Here is an 18,935-nt window from a genome sequence, read left to right as displayed (position 1 = left end):
TCCCAGTACATTAACCACCTGCTCACGTAGCAGAGAAGTGCTTGTACTGTGCAAGGGAAGCTCTGAAAGGTACCAAAGGGATGGCTGGTGTGTTCACAGGGTCAGGTTGGCACATAGGAGTGACACCAGGTTTGTCCCAGCTACCTGAGGGACTTGTGCATGCCCTCAGGCATGCACAATGGGAGAGAATCTGCGTGTGCTGCATTTCTTGTCTATGGGAAGACAAAGTGGCACATTTAAGTCTATCTGTATAGACACACAAACTATGAATTAATGAAATAGGGGCCAAAATTCACATAATTACTTTTCAGACCAAAAGGACAATTTAGAAGGACATGGTATAAGTGAAATTGCAGGGTTTCCAGTGAAGTCCCTTCAAAGTTTTGGGGAACAGCTCCTTTTGAAACAGTCCCTTATGGAATCTGCTTCTAATATGACTTACTTGGTAATAAACTGTAAGTGAAAAAGTAGGCAGGAAAACAGTAAGAAGGTTCCAGTCTTATTGTCATCACTTTGTTTTAAACCTTTAGGAAAGTAGGCATGTTTCACTATGAGTTGAGTGTTTGGTGAATTTGATTGACTTATTAACAGGCTCCCTGACTAAGGCAGCTGCCTGCCAGTGCAGCACAGTTTTCACCTCAGCTGCCACATGGAGGGTGAGGCCAGGCAGGCAGTTCCCTTCTTCTCCCACCCTGTTTCAGATGGCCTGTGCCTTCTAAGGCTCCATCTCCATGTCTCTCCCTCTGCACGTGCACACATACAATGCAGTTGCTCTGTATCACACTGTGCTTTGTCACCAGCCCATGGGGTGTGCCCTGGGCCTCCAGATCTTCAACTGATGTTGATAAAGTGAACTAAAAAGTAATTCAGAGTTAGAGTGTAACATGACAACCTGCCCTTCAGTTAGGGAGGCTTTGTAAAGTCAGAATCAATCCTGGTTCAGGTTTCCAGTTCCTGCTTTGCTCTGCTTTATTCAGAAGAAGACAGTCAGTCACTTCATTCCGTAGAATACAGTCTTGTCACTTCTGCCTTTGCCTGCAGAAGCTCCATCTTCCCTGTGTCTATTTGGGCTAGGGGCATAGGCTGAAATTCTGTTTTTTTTCTCTGCAGGGTGAGATTGTAGGAATGAAATCTCATCCTTATCTGTGAAAAACAATCAGAAAAGAGGATTTAAGGATTCTTTACCTGCTCTGAGTTATACAGGGCTGAGACAACCTAACTTCTTAAATTCTGACATGATAATTAATATGAACTACCTTACCAAGGGACCACTCAAGTGTCTTACCTGATAATGAAACTTAGAATCTGTGCCCACTAAGTTCAATAGCAGATTTTTCTTGTCCTGAGAAAGTCTGTTTGGGCTTTTTCTGCTTGGATGTATTTTGATGGAGGCATAGCAGTGCTTATTTCCTTATTTTTCTCTGTGACAGTCCTGGATGAGAAGGCATTTTTACATGAGTGTGTCGACTGTGACAGTCCTGGATGAGAAGGCATTTTTTACACATCTAGATTACGTGTACTTTTTAAAACAGCACCTATTGGGAAAGGAATGCTTTCATGGTCTATGATATAAGACCATATTCATTGTTTTAAGATGGTTGATATGTTTCTGCTAATAAGAAGAGCAATTAAGAATGACCCCTAAGTTTTCCAAAAGAATAATAAAAAAGAATAATTTTTTTTACATTTCCATATTTTTAGCTAGTTTTTTGTTTTTGTTTTTGTTTTTGTTTTTTTTTTAAGGTGTTCTGCTATTCTTGAGCTGATGTAACCTTACAATGCGAATTATTTCATTAACAGTCTGGAATAAGCTTGTTGCAAGTCTAAATCCAGGCACATTTTTCTTCAAAGACCAAAATTTGCAAAAAGATGATAAATCAGTCATCTCAAACACTTGGATCTTGCCCTGGAAGTATTTCATGCCTGCTTCTGTCTTATTTGTCATCTTGAAACAATGGTTTAAGGGGAAGAAAACATATAATTGCTCTGTAATTTCTACACTAAAATGTTTTCTTTTGAAGTAGCTCTGCTTAGCATGTAAAAATACTTCTGGGTCTTAGTCAAGCATTTAGTACAATTTAAAACTGCAATACTAAATTTCATTGGTTGGACTTTTTATTAGATAAGGTAGAAATGAAAGCAGCAGGCAATTTAATTAGCAGTAATTTTTCTGGGCAAGTCATTACTTTGATGAACTTCAGAGCAATGTTTATGGCTCCTAATTAACCATGTTAGTCATTTGATTGAATAATCACTTTGGAAATGTTTCTACAATTTGATTAGAGTCTGACCCACTCTGATAGTCATAAATTAACTGATAGCACTTTAGGATAACAAGACTCTGGTTACTTTACGAGAAATAAACTCTTCGTTGCTGTATTTTTTTGGTCCTCTGTGGACTGTTTAAGCACAAGCTAACCAGAAGATTAAGTAATGTTGGTACAAACAATGCTTGCCTTAAAGAGACTCCAGATGTTAATTATAATTGACTTAGGAGCATGGGAGATGAAACCCCAGCTTGGCTAAGAAGACAACTTTGTGGATGCATGCATAATTCTTTATTCAGTATACTCTGCTCTATCACTTTGCAGGAGTGGAGTTCATGAGTCAAAAAGGGCTTTGCTGCCAATACTAGAGAAGTTTTACCTAAAATAGAAAATAGCATCTGTTTCAGTTCTAAAGCTTCCTCTTTTTTACGTAGATTTTTCCATTCTCCTTAGAATTCAATCTACTTGCTAACATTAATGATTCCTTGCAGGTGAAGCACTGCTTGTAGCCTTGACTTCTAGTCTGCAGAGCTATACTGGACTGGGATGATCATTGAGCCACTGATTCCTGTGGTTGCTCAGAATAGCTGCCTGAGACATTAGAGATTCTCTAGGGCTGAGGAGGCAGGCACCAAGCGTTTTATCAAGAGAGGAGGTAATGAAGAGTTTGGCACAGATGTGCAAGAGAGACCATGGACTGTTAGAGGAAACTTATTACTGCCCTGTGTTCGCTTGTTTGTGAAGTCAGTGTAAAACCTCATTTTCTTATCCTGCCAAATCTTTGATACTCATCACTAGTCAGTGAACAGTGAAATTTGGAATCACAGTCTGAAAGAGTCTGTAGGCGGTGTTGGAAAAATAATGTCTGCTCTTTCGACCTCTGTTTGCATCTCTTAAAGAGTTACAAGTTACTGGTAACAGATTGCATAGCTTAGGGTAGGAGTTCATCACAAGATCAAATAGACTTTGTTAAGCAAGACTTTTGATATCCAAGAAGTAGGTTAAACACGGTCTAGAAGGGCAAACATTTACGGTGTGTTTCTGTTTGCAAGTCCCTGTGCACAGGATGTGACTACTTGGGGACAGTGCAAGACACAGGGAAGAAGAAGAAAGACATTTAAAAATATGTTTTTCGATAGTTCTATTTGGCTTTTCTCATTCTTCCTGCAGATTTGAGAAGAGCTGGAGAATAGCAAATAAATATCATTATTACTCAGAATATGAACAGTATTTTTTTTTGGAAAGGTGTCATTTTTGTTTTCAACACATACAAGTGGAGAGTGATATTGATAGACCTAAATTTCTAGATAAAATACTTAGCAACTGCAGAAAATTTCATTAACCCTTCAAGTCCTTAACCAGAGTCTAAAAAGCATTATCCTACTCTAAATTCACTTTGACATTCCTTGTGTAAATGTAGTGTTTATAAGTCTCCAGTGTGACTGGCAGTCTTTTTCAGTGCAATTGATTAAAAACTTTGGGTTGAATTAGCTACAAAGATAGATATGCAAGCACAGGGTTTAAAATATTCATGGTCACTGGTGAAGGTTATTTGGTGAATGGTCCAAAGTGTAATTGCCATGGGAGTCAGCTTTTAGCAAAGTTGATTACAAGAGGTTTAGAGTTCAAGTGCCTATCGTAGGTAGGATCTGTGAGCCTCACATCATGATTTTCTCCTTGGCCATATGTGGTGTGTGGTGAAAATGTGTGCTGCTATGAAATGCTGTGTGTTGACAGGCTCCCTCTCACTATGACTCGCATCCTTTTCTGTTGCTGTTCTGCTTGCAGCTTGTCCCATTGATAACCTGCACACTTTTAATTCCAGACAGTCTTTTGACTTGCATTGTCATCTTCTCCTTTCAGAAGTGCCTAGCTGCCATTCCATTTACATGAGGCAAGAAGGCTTCCTGGCTCACCCAAACAGAACAGAAGTTAAGTTTTCTATTATGTATCACTTTTGTATGAGAGAAATGTAAAAAAATTTAAAAGCTGAGGGTATCTGAGGCTCACTGGTTTAATTCTGGCGCTGGGAAGACTTGCATCATCCTTCTTTCCCTTTTCAGCGTTGAGTTTCTGATGCACTGAATTTTTGTAGTTTCTTTTAGTGCCATGGGTTGATCAGGATAGAAGCAATTATGAACTTAACTCATTCTGCTTTTCAAGGCCTCTAGCAGTTGAAAGGAAGACATAAAAATTTGTCTGTTTCACCCATTCTGCTTAAGTGATATTTTCCAGGCTGTTAGCATGATAGGCTCAGTTAACTGTGTTAAGTAATCCATTTTATACATTAAATTCAGTGAAGGTTTTGGGTTTTTCTTTTGTTATTATTTTTGCGATGTTTTGATGCACTATATACCCAAATTGAGACATACCAAAATTCCCAATTATTTCAGTAGGACACAGCTTACATAATTGTCAAAATTAATAATTCTGAGTGACAGCACTTTATATGTACTAGAAATAAGAAGTCAACAGAACTAAGATGACTGTGAAAGAGAGGTTATAGACTCCACTGTCCTGTTTTAGTTTATCTGTCGTAGCAATATATTTTTTTCTGCTTGTTTGTTTAGGGTTTATTTTTCTTCCAGTGGGCAAATTTCAGAAACATGAGGAATCTGGTTTTGAGACTGATGAGAATCCAGACAGACATGAGAATCAAAGTCTTCCAGGAAGACTTCGTTTGCTAGTGTAAAGACAGAATCAAAAAGATAACACATCTGGCTAAAATCCCATCTGCTTCTGGGTTAAAATAAAGACAGAAAAACAAAAAAGATAGTGTTTAACATGGAAGGTAAAACAGGAGATGGAAATCTCTAAGTCTTGTTATATCAAATTATATGAATTATGAACTGCAGGGATAAGGGCAAAAGATTTTGAGTTTTAATCATAGCATAGATAGGGGAAAACCCATCTTATCCATGTTGTGGTTTTGTAAGGAGTTGGAGGTGGCTGAATTTTCATGAATGACGTAAAAAAGCAGTGATGTTAGCTAAATATTTGTTTTCTGTATTTGAAAATCAATCAACATAATTTTACAGAATAAAGGTCATGTCAAATCTGATTCTGTTCTTTGCTGAAAATAAAAGTTTGATTGATAAAGATGCTTGTATTGTATAGATTGACTTTTTATGGCATTCAATTTGCCTCTGCATTACATTCTGATTAAGAAGTTAGCACAAAGCAATATCAATAAAGTACACATTAAATACATTAAGACCTGGCCAACTGACAGATCTAAAAGAGGCTGTCACCAGGCAATCATCTCTGAATGGATTATAGTTCTGTAGGAATTTATATCAGGAGTGTTGCTATTCAATATTTTCAGTAAAGATATGCAACAAAGTTAATAGATAACTTTATGGCACAAAGATAGAGCAGTAAATAACGGGCATGACAGGGCAGTCACACAAAGCAGTTTGAATTGTTTGGTTATCTGGGCACATTAAAAAAAATGGTTTTTTAATACATGAATGTAGACCAGGCCTGTGGAACAGGGAAACAATATACTGGAAAAAAGGATTTTGAGGTGGACCTCCTCCTCAGCTTCACAGCAGGAAACCAGCCCAACTGAGCACTGTAACCTTAATGCAAAAAGCCTTCTGTAATACTTAGGCAGTCAAAAGGAGGGTCAGAGGGCAGCAGAAGAGGACAAGATGTTTTGTCTCACTCAGTAGCACTGGTGAGACTGATACCGATATGCAATGCAGTTCTGGTTAAGCAAAACATGAGCATAATAGGAAATAGTAGGAAGGTCTACAGAAAGGTGTGCTAGAAAGGCTGCTGGGCTGTAGACAGTGTCTTTTAATGACAAAACAAAATTTTACAAAATCATCTTAATTAGAAGGAACATCAAGAGCAGTGTGTGAGGGTGACCTCTGTGGATGTGAAGAGGAAATACTGAGTCTTGCAGGGAGAAGACCTGCAGGAACTAATGGTTAAATGTCAAAGCCATGCTAGTTCAAACAGGAAATGAGCAAACATTTTGTAATAAATCATAGAGAAAAATGGGTGCTTTTTCATTTTAGCAGGTGGAGATTAACAGTCTTTTGGGAATGCATATGTTAATTAAACACCTTTGTACTTAGGCCAAAATGTTGGGATTGGGCGGTGTCTAAAGGATGTGGGATATTAATCTGATTCCTGTATAACTTAGTGTTCCCTCTGGCATTAAGCCTGTGATCTCTTTTTTCTCCATGCATCTTTTATATAAATACCTCTCTCTTTTTAACCCACAGGCTGTATGTATGAAAAGGGACCTAGGCAGTTTTATGATGACACTTGCGTTGTTCCAGAGAAGTTTGACGGTATGTATGACACATCTTTTTCCTGTATAGGGAGATGAAAAAGAAAAAGATGAGGGACTTTTCTCTGTTGCTGATCAAAAAATCCCAGTAATGTTCCAATTTAGGATTCCTTAACACACCATTTGTGGTGCGCCTAACCAAAGCTGACCTTTGTCTCTTGAAACCAAAGTCTCCTCTTCAATAGGATGTCATTTGACTTTTACCACCAAAAGATGCTGCATCCAGTCTTGTGGCCGAGGAGCTCAGTTCTGTACTGTTGAGAAGTAATAAGAGGATTTCCATTGCACTGATGATCACATACTACTTGTTGTTTGAAATGTAATGAAAGCTGTACTTATAATTAACAAAACAGTGGAGAAAGCAGCAGCTTTGGTTTTATTGAGGATTAAGCCTCTTGTCTTGCTGTCTATGAAGTGATGAATAGTGAGAAGTGAGTATATAGGGCATTTTTTGTGTTTATGCCAATGTATTTGCACTAGATTGAATGTACTAGTGGTTTATTTTTCAGTGGGATTGATAACAAATCAATGCTCTGTTCACAACACTACCAATTACAGCAGATTTTTTTAAGAGGAATTCTGAGGTCAATTAAAATGAATGATCCAAATTATCCTCAGTTACTCTGACATAAAATCAGTTTCCTGGTGTAACTCAGTTGATTTCAGATTTATTTCATTAGAAGCAAAGTAGATGGACACCGTATTTCTTGCCAGTGACTCTGTTAGTCTGTAACTTTGGGAAATAATTTAGAGACCAATTACTTAAATTTGCTAGAATGTCATTATGTTAGTGGATGCATACTAGCGTAGTGTTGTTAGTGTAGCTTTTGTGTTATTAGTGTGTGTATATCTGGCTTTACTTATTTCAGCAGGAAAGATTACATATTTCCTGATAAACTTGTGAACAAATCTTTGACCACAGCTAAAAGTAGGGCTGTAGAATTGGTGTTTTTCTCTTACATTATTTGGTTTGTTTTGTCCTGAAACTCACTTATGGATTACAAAACTATTGCGTGTTTAGCAGCATTTGTTGTATTTGTTGAAAATCTGGAGACTCTGAAATGAAAGTAATCCAGAGAACTGCACATTCTTCAGAGTATCACATGTATTTTTATGTTGGTAAGAAACAGATAAAAGAGTTTTAGACAATATTAGACCTAACTGAAGACTGCTCAATCCAGTATTACTTTGTTACTGCATTGACAAAGTCACAGAAAGAGTGTTTTATTGAAAGTCTACTTTATACCCTGCCTTTGTAATGTGAGCTTGTTTGGAGTTTTTTTAACCTTTTTTTAAAGCACATCGTGTCAGGTATTTTTTTGTTCCTCAAAAATGATTGTGGATCTGATCTGAGCACCAGTGTCAGATTTATATGTACATTTATGGGAATGGGATCAGACCCTGTACTACAAGAAGATAAAACTCATTAACAGTAGCATTTGTCTATATATTCCTTAAAAACCTTTTGGTTAATTTAGGTATTATACAGGAAAGGGAATGAAAATGAAAAAAAATATAAATACAGTAAAAGAATTAAATGTTAAGAAGTATTTTTATGCCTGCAAAGCAAACAGTCTGCTGCTAGTTTCTATGACTGCCCATTGAGAGAATACCTTGTACTCTACAAGATTGATCTTGTGATGCAAATAGGTGTGTTTATGCTTGCAGCATCATATTTTGAGGGAAAAATAGCAGATGTATCATCATATTCTGGCCAGTAAAGCAAAAGTTGGATAAGCCCAGGACTAGTCTTGATGTTTCAAAAGTAGATTCTCAGCTGCTTCATTTGAAATCAAAGATCAGCACAAGGAAAGAATTTGATCCTGTGTAATATTGCGCTTGCTATTTGCACATTGCACAGCTATCATTACAAGGAAAAAACCTGTCCTTGAAAAAGAAGGACTTTCAGGACTGGAACTTGAACCTCACATAAACCAAAAAGCCTTGTGTTGATTTATTTGTTTTCCACTGCTATTGAGTCAATTTTCTTTCCTGATTACAAAAGGAAGTGCTCCATTTCTAATATTATTATTCTGCCATTCACTACGCAGAGCCATTCTGTAATGGCTGCCAGAGCATCGTAATGTTGTGGTTGAATTTAAATTCCTGACTTTCCTTATTAAACAGGTCACACTGTTTATTGGAGGCTTTTGCTGTTCTGATAGTTGAAATGAGGAATTTACCAGTATATCTAGGATTGCAGTCCTTGTGTGGAAAAAAAAATACTGTCTGCTTCAGCATCAGACCTTTCAGCTGTTGTTGTTTGCATGAGTTGTTCAGTATAAATATTATTTAAAAACAACAAAGGCATTATGGATGTAACAGGATGGTTTTCTTATTGGCAATTTGTGGAACAGCTAGTAGAATGTTATTGATATTTTTTAAAATGTTTTCCTAGACTTAAAATTTTAGGAAAATTAACTTATTGCTTTTCAGAGGGAATACTAATTTAATTCGTAGATATGAGTAAAAGTAATTTTTGCTCATATGCAAGTCCAATATGCCACAGAGGAACTTGCGTATCTGCAGGATTTACATGCCTATATACAAAGCACATGCTGTTTAAGTCCAAGTCAAATACTTTGTCATTTCCTTAGAATCATTTGCGTGCAAGAGAAGTTTCACTCAATAGGGTTTTGCGCCTTTATGAAGCCTATATTACTTTACCAAAACTGGGGGCTGTGCAAAGTACTGTAGGCAAACACAGTTCTTCATATATCAGTTGCTTCAGAAATAGTTTATGTGCTTTCAAAGAGAGGATATTACAAAATGGTTTGCAAGTGATTTGCCTTTATCAAACCTACATGGGGAGAGACTTAGTGAGACTTCAATAAATCATGAATGAATTTAAGTCCTTTTTAGTATATTGATATGTTATTGTAAGTCCCCAGCAAACAGGGGAATGTTGCATTTGAGGGTGGCTGATTCTTCCCTCTGTTTTTTTGCCCCTAATGATTGCTTTGCCAACTTATCTGACAAACCGAGTGATGGTGTTCCCAGGCATTGCTCCTCTAACGTTGTTGCTGTTGTGTGCAGGTGATGTCAAACAGGAGCCAGGCATGTATCGCGAAGGACCCACGTATCAACGGCGAGGCTCGCTTCAGCTCTGGCAGTTCTTGGTAGCTCTTCTTGACGACCCATCAAACTCTCACTTCATTGCATGGACTGGCCGAGGCATGGAGTTCAAGCTGATTGAGCCAGAGGAGGTGATTTAGACAGACAGCATGCCCTCACATCCACTGCCCCATCCTGCAAACTTAACTGTGCTCCTTTGGACTTAGGCCTTGTTTTCCTTCAGTATTTTGCTTCAGTAGTGCTTTAGAAGGGTGACAGAAAGGACTGGCAAGGGAAGTGCTTCAGTTAGAGCAGAGCTGTGGTTAAGAATAGATTTGACTCCTAGTCCCACAAAATAATAAAAATGTTGCAAGTACTAGAGTTAGTAAATAGCTCGCATTAATTGTGGGGTCTACATTTTTCAGAATCACTTTATGGACATAACTGTATCCCAAAATAATGTGAAAACTTGTCCCTCACTAGTCTTTCAACACCAATTATTAGATTCATTAGATTGAATCCTTACATTGTTTAGTACAGGCTTAGATCCTAGGCTTGCAGATGCTCATGCACATGCATGGCTCTTCTAAACCATGGGGTAGATAAAATTACTTTTATTCACGAACATTTGCTGAAGCGTGTCTTAGTTCATTTGTGTGATAAACAGGAATAAATGGAACGTTTTATTACGTAAAGTGTTTTGGACTAGGTGATGTTATGTAACCTAGCCTGCATTCTAAACTATCATAGAAACTGTTGGAAGATCAGGTGTATGTGAATTTTGTAGTAAAATTTAAGTGGAGGATTTAATTAGGGTTGTCAAAAGGCAGTATCATTCTGCTTTACTTTTTTTTACCCCTTGAATAGGGTTTTCTAATAGAGAAGACCACAGCAAATTTTCTGGCAGGATCCCCTCTGAGTTAGAGCTGAGTGGGAAGGCTCGGGGGAGTATGGCTGCTTCTACCTTCCACCAGCTATTTCTGCTGTTTGCCATCTATCTACTGGCATTAACAGTCTGAAAGCTTTCTTGCATGTTACTTACATTGTCTGCTAGCTGCTCTGTGGAGATGCTGGAGCAGCTGGGGCTGGTGTCAGGACTGATGTCCATTTCCTTCCCGACATGGTCTGGCTGAGGAGCAGGTTGCTGCAAGGACCCTGGTGCTGGCTCTGGTTTGTTTGAACATTCCCTGCTCTAGTGATAGTCACCACTGCAGATCCTGACATTGTGTATCTGAGGATTTGAACTCAGAACAGTCTTAGTCAATATGATACTGAAACTTTGCTGCAAGCCTGCAGCCTTAGCAGGCTAGATAGATTCCTTAGTTGTGTAACCTGTCCCGGAACAGAGCAAAATCTTTGGAAAGTCTTTTCTTTGGTTTTGGTGAATGATGCCTATGATTTTCCCCCCTACCCTAGTCTCCTATTTTTTACTCTTTTAGTTTTGTCTTGTCTTTGAGGTACTTCCAATTTCTTTCAAGACTGAAGAGTTTTATTGAGAAATGGTTTCCAGCAGATGGTGCAAAAACTTTATAGATTTTATTAGCTAAGGAAAGGAAAGTTACAAACTCCTAAGGTTTCCTTATTGTGTAATTCCCTGAAGAACTGGATATTCTAATTTAACTTAAACAGATCATCTGCATGTCTGGCTACGTAAAGGTTGCTTTGTGTTTTTGAGCACCATTGCATCCAAGATCTGGAGGAGGCTTGAAGTTTGCCTCACTCTGTGTGTTCCTAGGAGTACAAAGGAGTTTAAGTTGTTTTCATATGAATGTCATGAATCTGACAGAAACAGTCAATTAAAATAAGAATAGCCTATGGGAAGTCACACAATTCTATTGGTTGCCAAGTATAAATTGAAGGGAAATCAAAGAGCTTGCTGTGGCAAGCTAGAATGTCAGTGACATGACCTTTCCATCCATTCCTTGCTGGAGGTTTATGCCCTTGTAGAAAGAGTGACAACAAAAATGAATATGTATCAGCTCCTGGAATGCCATAGTTCATTCAGGGAGTAACTGTGAACTATGGAGCCTGAGAATTGGACATAGGTCCATGTATGCAGCCTTGTCACAGAGACAGCAACCTTCAGCAGGAAGGTAGGGGAGAAGGGTGGAATCCCTTCCACAGAGCACGACTAGGTAAATGCTGTGCAGTTCAGGGATGGGAACTGGACCTGATTGCTTGTTTAGGAGTCTCAAAATACAACACAATGTAGCATGTTCTTCACCATTACTTGTTGTTTATCTTTGCTGTGTATTTATTTATTTTGCAAGCCAGTTATGTTGGGGACTTTTAGGACTCCGATTAATGCAGAAAAAAAACCTTGGACGGTATAAAAAAGGAGTGATGTGGTAATGTGTTACAAAAATAAATAGGTGAATCAAAGTTAGACATCTAGGCCAAATCTGCAGCTGGAATAAATTTATGTGCTTGGAGGTGTGTTTCAGTACAGCTAAAATGTAGCTGACGTTAACAGAGCTGTGATAATTTACATAAGCCTGAAAAGCTGCACCACTGAAAGGAAATAATGCTTTCAAGAGAAACTTTAGACATTATTGTCCAGGTGGACACCAAAATCATAGATTTTGCTCAGTGCTGCATGTTGTCATGGCTTGCATCAAAAAGCTTCAGGCACTTACGGGAATTTTCACAGAGCAGTCTGCAGAGAAGCTGCATGGTTACTCTGTCCTTTTTCCAGACCTGTATGCATATGTACCTCTCAATCATTTTTATAAAATGTGCTTTAAAGCATTCATCAGCTCTGCCTTTTTTTCCCTCAGGTGATATTATAGTCATTTTTACAGGCAGTAATTGAAATGTCACCAATAGCCAATTAAATTTCAGGCGAGGAATAAGAAGTTAAGCTCTTTAAACAAAGGGTCGCTTTGTCCAAAACTATCTTTAGCAATAAAACAGGAAGCATAAAGTCACGTAGAAAACATAAGTCAGAGCAGAAGGCATATTGTTCTCTATGGAATAGTTTCATGAGTTACTTGCAATTCATTTTTTATTGTTATTTTTAAGAGAAATTATACGGCTGAAACGATGAAATTTCTGTCCCATTCTTCATACCACCATATAGTTCTTCCAAGTGATTATTCTGCCTCCTTAGATAATTCTTCTTTTTTTTTTTGCTGAAGTAATGTTCAAGACTGTGAGTTGTCTTTTGACGTGTATCTCCTAATAATTGCAAAATTGCTGTCATTCCAAGTACAGTCTGTATTAGTTCATGAACTAAGTATGTATGCATGTGTGTTTAAAATAATTTACTTTTTTTTCTGGCAGCAAGGAAAAGACAGGCACAGTACAATAGTCCATAGTATCAAATAGAAGAAAAGTTTTGTAAAAGTTTTCCAGTGGAACTTGCTAAATGTTTTTTGTCCATCATCTCTTTGTATGGCTTTATTTTTTCATTGATTTTCTTTATTAAAAAGCAAAGGAAAAACCCTAACCCTCCACCACATTGTCCGATAAATCTGTTACAAGTTTAATGATGATGTACATCTAATTAAAATTCACAGTCGTACATGGGAAATTCAGGTCATGGCAACCTTTTCCTATTTATTGCACCTGCAAGGTTTTCCCTCCTGCATCTCCAAATAAAGTATCTGATGATAAAGTCTGCTTGTTAAATGCATTTAACAAATCATTGCTAATCCATTTTTGTGACAGGTGGCACGTCGCTGGGGGATTCAGAAAAACAGGCCAGCTATGAACTATGATAAACTTAGCCGATCGCTTCGCTATTATTATGAAAAGGGAATCATGCAAAAGGTAAGTAGCTAATTTTGTATTTACATTTCACCAGAATCTTGCATATTAATCCATAGGTCAGTTTACAAGGAGTTCTTGTAATTGCATGGCTTAGGTAGTTTTTTCATCTGTTTAGGCAAAAACAAAGCTTTTGGACCTACTAGGTCTGGCATGTGCATTAAGATATTTTTTTTTCCTATGTAAAAAACATCTGTGGTTTTAGTTCACACAATGCATTTCATAATTATAAGGAAAGAAGTAACATTCAAAAATATCCAAAAGGCCTTCCTGGCAGCTGGAAAAGGCAAACAGTAGAGTACAGTATGATTAATGTTTTGCAGATCTAAATTAGCTGCCCAGTGCTTGGATACTTTAGTAAGTGCAAGATAGGGGAGCATAATTATGCCGATTAACATACCAGTAGTATGGGTATAACATACCCATACTATTTTTGTCAATAGTGTTGTACTAATGCTGGTTTTGAATAGAATTAATATTTATAATAGACCAAATTAGGAGAAATATTTAGCAATAATTTTTATATTATGGGCTAGTCTTGCTGACAGTATTCAAGCCATCCTCCTACTGTGGCTTGCTGATTTTTAAATCTTGCTGTGTAGTACCATGTAGATTGACTGAGAAATCAATAGAAGAGGCCAGTCTGCTGTATCTACAAAACTGCCAGGTGTGATCAAAGATCATAATAAACACCTTGGACTGCAAAACCTATTCCTTGTCTTTTCACATTGGTCTTGTGACCAGTGATGATGAACATGTTTAAACTTGTCATATGCCAATTCCATGAATGGAAACAGTGCTCTCAGCTCAAGTTACTGGGCAACGTTTCTGGTAGGTTTTGTGAAGTCTGAAAAGTTCTCTTTCTTAGATTATGGGGTTGTTGTAGTGCACTCCTTTTTCACTACCAGTAGTCAACTGGGACAAAAATCTGGGCTAGTATTGGCTTACAGTTCTTCAGTAGCTCAGCACTTCATTCATTTCTGTGTGTCATGTAATTGTGCACAGAGTCTTTGTAAAGTGGATTGGAGACTGGGTCCAACCAGGGAGAAGCAGAAGTGCTTGGTTTCACTGACTGGTGCTTCAGGCAGAGGAATTCCTTGTTGCAGGTTACAGTTCAGCAGCATAGGCATCTGTGCTGCCAGCACACTTCAAAGGCAGCAGAGGCAAAAAAAAAAAAGAAAAAGTAGCAGAGTGAAGCAAGTTGAAAAGGTGGGGATAGAAATACCAGAAGGCTGATAATGCTGCCCCAACCCACATATCCATTTAATGTGGCAAGTTTACAAGTACTTTGGACAGCTAGCTTGCTACATCCTAAACTACTACTTTAAACACAAGAATGTGTTTAACACATGTTTTGAAAGCTAACTTGTATGCTTATTTTTCTGACATAGCGATGTTTCAGGTTTGTCCTGGGATCGCTCTATCTGGCCAGTTCATGTATGTTAAAAACTAATGGGGGTTGTAGATGCAAAGTAGGTTTTTTTATGGCAAAGTTTGCATGCATATTTTCCCTCCTTTTTTTTAAATCAACAATGATAGCAGGTTATGCAAAAGCCTGATTTCTGAATGTAACCTCTAGTCTATCAATCTTGCTGACATTTATTTGATTTTAAAAATTCCACTGCAGATACAGTCCCTACCAAATTCTATTTGTAGAATAAATAAGCTAAAAGTTTAAGGAGTTGCTTGAAACTATTTTGCACCCATAAGAAGAGAGTTGTTAAGTTTGCAACACTTTTTCCATCTTCACTAACTCGCTTCATTGCTATGGTTAGCTAGAGTTGCAAGAAGCAGACAATATGATTTTATTTTAAAATCATTTTAATAAATTGTGAGCATGCAATGTAATGCATATTTTTAAGCACAATTTTTTAAATAAGGTACTTGAGAAGACACTATATTGACTTCTGTTTGTTGCTTGTAATAAGACAGCAATTTTGTGTTGTTTTTATCATTCTCTAGCTTTTAGGAAATTGAAGCATAGACATTTAAGGCTGTTTCTGATTAAGGGAAAACTTTAGGATCTTTGGACAAATTGCCCCTCCATAAGCAAATGCAAATGTTCCAGCTTTGCATGAGCAATTGCTAAGTACATATTAGCCTACGTATTTGCTTACGCTGTCCCTGTACAATCAGCAGGCACTATAACTAAAGTGCTTTTATATGTAAGCATGAATCAATCTGTGTGAAGTGAAATCCAGATCTCTGCTGTGCAATGTGATTCTTTTTCCACTTCACACACGGAGTGTGTAATTTTATTTTGCCACTGTAGTGACAATTTGTTTACATTTTCCAATAAGAACAGTTCCATTTGTGGTTAAGTATAGAAAATGATCGCAAACAAGTGTTTAGAAGCAGAATACTTAGTTCATCTTCCAACAGGATGTCATGAGTGGCAAAATCAAGAGCATTCTGCACAGTCTGCTTTGGCAGGTCCCACTTGTCTTTGCTAGGTTGTTACCTTACCAGTTCTGCTGTCATGTAATTAATTGTGTAACAAAGGTGAGTTCTTTACAAGACTGTTGAACTTGGAGTTGCAAAACACGAGGCCTTATACTGTACCTTTTTTTCCCCTTCTGTTGTCCTAAGGTGGCTGGAGAAAGATATGTCTACAAGTTTGTTTGCGACCCTGAAGCGCTTTTCTCCATGGCTTTTCCCGACAACCAGCGCCCCTTACTGAAGACTGACATGGAGCGCCACATCAATGAGGAGGACACTGTGCCTCTGTCCCACTTTGATGAGAGCATGGTCTACATGCAGGACGGAGGCTGCTGCAACACCCACCCCTATAACGAAGGCTATGTCTATTAACAACAGTGACACTGAAGGGGTGTTTCCCCCTCCCTTAAGCTTCTCCTCTTTCCCAAGACCCAGAGGAAAGCTGAATCAACTTCAGTTTGTTTTTTAAATAGTACACTAAAAGGGGCTTTTCCTGTTGCATTACTCCTATGGTCTGCCATGGACAGCGCACTTTATTTGAAAGGGGAGGGTTGGAACCTAAACGTTATTCTGTGTAAAAGGAGGAAAAGGGTGGGTTTGCTTTTTACTTAAGTTTGGGAAGGGAACATACAGGTTTTAACTACAAAAAAAAGCTATATCATGTCTGTTTTGTTTCATATCGGCATAAGATATTGTACATTTTCTCTGGGTATCCGTAGTACAGTTAATTCTCATTGTGCAAAATAACCACTTTCGGTGATGATATCAGCACAGCATGCCTAGGGCATTTGTTTCTTGCCATTCCTAATTGTCTTTCTGCAGTAATAAAAGAGAAGCAAAGCATATACCACAGCATTTAATTTAGAAGTTTCCAGTGGCAGAACTTGTACTTTGCCTCTGTGAACAACCAGATAGCTTTTTTTTTTTTTTTCTTTTTTTTTTTTTTTTTGTGTGTGTATGACTTAAAAAAAAATCCTGTTAATGACAGACTGGCCATAAATACAGTGACCAAGCAGTGAAATCCCTGACTTCAGACTGCAAGCTGCATGCTGTATCTGGTGCCACATTGCTATACATATATGGCCCATGCTATAGCGTTGATTTTTCAAGATCCATTTGAGGGTAGTAATTACATGGAATAGGCTTTCTGATGATCATGTCAGCATTAAATACAGGATCATGATCAGGAGGGAGAAAACATTTTGTATCCTTCCATTTCCTTTGGTACATAAATAAGTTATTTAATCAATAGGAATTAACTGTACTAAGTCACATATCTAATTATGCTGTTTAGACACAGCAAGCACTCCTTGAGAAAAATATCCAATACACTAAATAGGTACTTTAGTAATTTTTAGACACGGTACCCATTAATATGCATTTAAACCTTTTACTGCTGTGTTATGTTGATAACATATATAAATACTAGATAATGCTAATGCTTCTGCTGCTGTCTTTTTCTGTAATATTCTCTTTGATGCTGAATTTACTATGACCATTTATAAGCAATGCTGTAACTACAGGTAGCATTTCAGGACAAAATAGATGACTTGAACCATTTATTGCTTAGAAAATAGCTTACGCCATAGCTGTGCTATAAGCAGCTTTTATGCGCATCCACAAATGACTAGTAAGCTTCAGCTTGCTAAGGAAAGCTCTGCAGAACCTTTTGTAATTTTCGGTGGAACAGAGATGAACTGTCAAAGAATACCATGAAGTTGCTGTATGACGTTGTAGTGCTGGCACTGGTGTTACCAATCAACTTGTTTTGGACACTAAATGTAAATGTGATCGGATATGCTCGGAAGACAATTTAAATTTTGAGGGTTTTTTTGGTTGTTTTACTATTTTTTCAAATTGTTTTATTTTTTGAGAGGGGTTACCTTGAATACAAACCATACATGCTATTCTGTATGTAAAACAAAAACAAAAAGCGGCAAAACCCCAAAAGTTTAAAATATTTATGAGCACCTTTTTTGAAATACAATAATTCATAGGTTTAAGGGGTGGAGAGGGAAATAAGAATCGGATTTCATGTTTTGCCCAGTGAAATTTAAATAGTTGTTATATGAAGTTCCTCGTTTTCCTAGATTGTCAAGAAGTGGGAGAAAAATAAATACATAACCATAAAAAGACAAGAATAACTTTCATCATAATGGATGGATTTCAAAGACCGTCCTAGGTGATGGGTTGATCTTCCATCCTTTGTCAGTTAAGACACTACTTAAGTTATGAATATTTCAATACACATTTAATCAAAAGTAAAGCAGTAGTGGTCACTAGAAACCACAGGTGCATAAAAAAGCATTTTGGCAGGTACTTAATTTATGCAGATCCATGAGACAACATATTTTATGATATATGCCTTAATATGCCACCTAATTCTGTCATCCATCGGTCTCAATGGCACTTAAATACTTGGTGATCAACTGAGAAAAAGAAGTCTAAAATTGCAGAACTAGCAAAAAGGAAAGGGAAAATGTTGAGTAATATTGTTTAAAAAAATGTGGTTTCCATTGAAATGAGGTTCAAATGAAACATGCTTTGATGAAAAGTCCTTGGATTGGTTTTGGTTCTTTAATGTCAGCACAGAGTGCCTCTTGCCTGTGGCAGGATGTGGGTATTTGGGAAAGGGGTTGGACAAAAAAAGGAAAAAAAATGATTTAAAAATTGCATCGAATGTGTAATATTTAAGAAGAAAAAAATATATATATATCTGTATACGGTAGTGACTCACTGAACAAAACAAGCAGTCAGACCAACATTACATGATCTCTCAGCAGAAGACAAAAAGGTCTTTCACTGAACTGATTAACCCTTTTTAAAATGTACCTATGAGGTTTATTTAAAGTCTATTTTTATTCCACTTTTTTGTTTGTTTGGGGTTGGGTTTTTTTTTTGTTTTGTTTTGTTTGGGGGTTTTCAGGTAGAATAATAAATCTGGCAGCTGATTTCTGCAAGATTGTTGTGTATTGGATTCCTAACCATTTGAATTGGAGAGGCCCCTGCAGAAAGGTTATTCTTTTGGGAGAGGAGAGAATGATCTGTCCCCAGTGCCTAGAATGGCTTACTTCAAAGTGTAATAAAAACAGAAAAGAAAAAAA

General features: G+C 37.4%; 1 protein-coding gene across 3 annotated transcripts in view; it reads left to right on the top strand.

The window, feature by feature from the left end:
• The window catches only part of ETV1 (ETS variant transcription factor 1), a 66,215-nt gene extending 47,552 nt beyond the window's left edge, over positions 1–18,663 (top strand). For 2 of the 3 annotated variants that reach the window (XM_053960384.1, XM_053960397.1), the window contains 5 exons: positions 4,131–4,199; positions 6,503–6,571; positions 9,607–9,776; positions 13,294–13,395; positions 15,982–18,663. In XM_053960384.1, coding sequence (XP_053816359.1) covers positions 4,131–4,199; positions 6,503–6,571; positions 9,607–9,776; positions 13,294–13,395; positions 15,982–16,203 — 632 coding nt within the window. In that variant the 3' untranslated portion in view covers positions 16,204–18,663. The remainder of the gene's footprint in view (positions 1–4,130; positions 4,200–6,502; positions 6,572–9,606; positions 9,777–13,293; positions 13,396–15,981) is intronic. The other variant, XM_053960388.1, reaches the window with a different exon arrangement.
• Positions 18,664–18,935: the final 272 nt, after the last annotated feature.

Source organism: Vidua chalybeata, chromosome 1 (genome assembly GCF_026979565.1).
Source record: "Vidua chalybeata isolate OUT-0048 chromosome 1, bVidCha1 merged haplotype, whole genome shotgun sequence".
Taxonomy (NCBI): Eukaryota; Metazoa; Chordata; class Aves; order Passeriformes; family Viduidae; genus Vidua; species Vidua chalybeata.
Note: the sequence above shows the minus strand (reverse complement) of the source record. Positions and strands in the feature narration are given on the sequence as shown.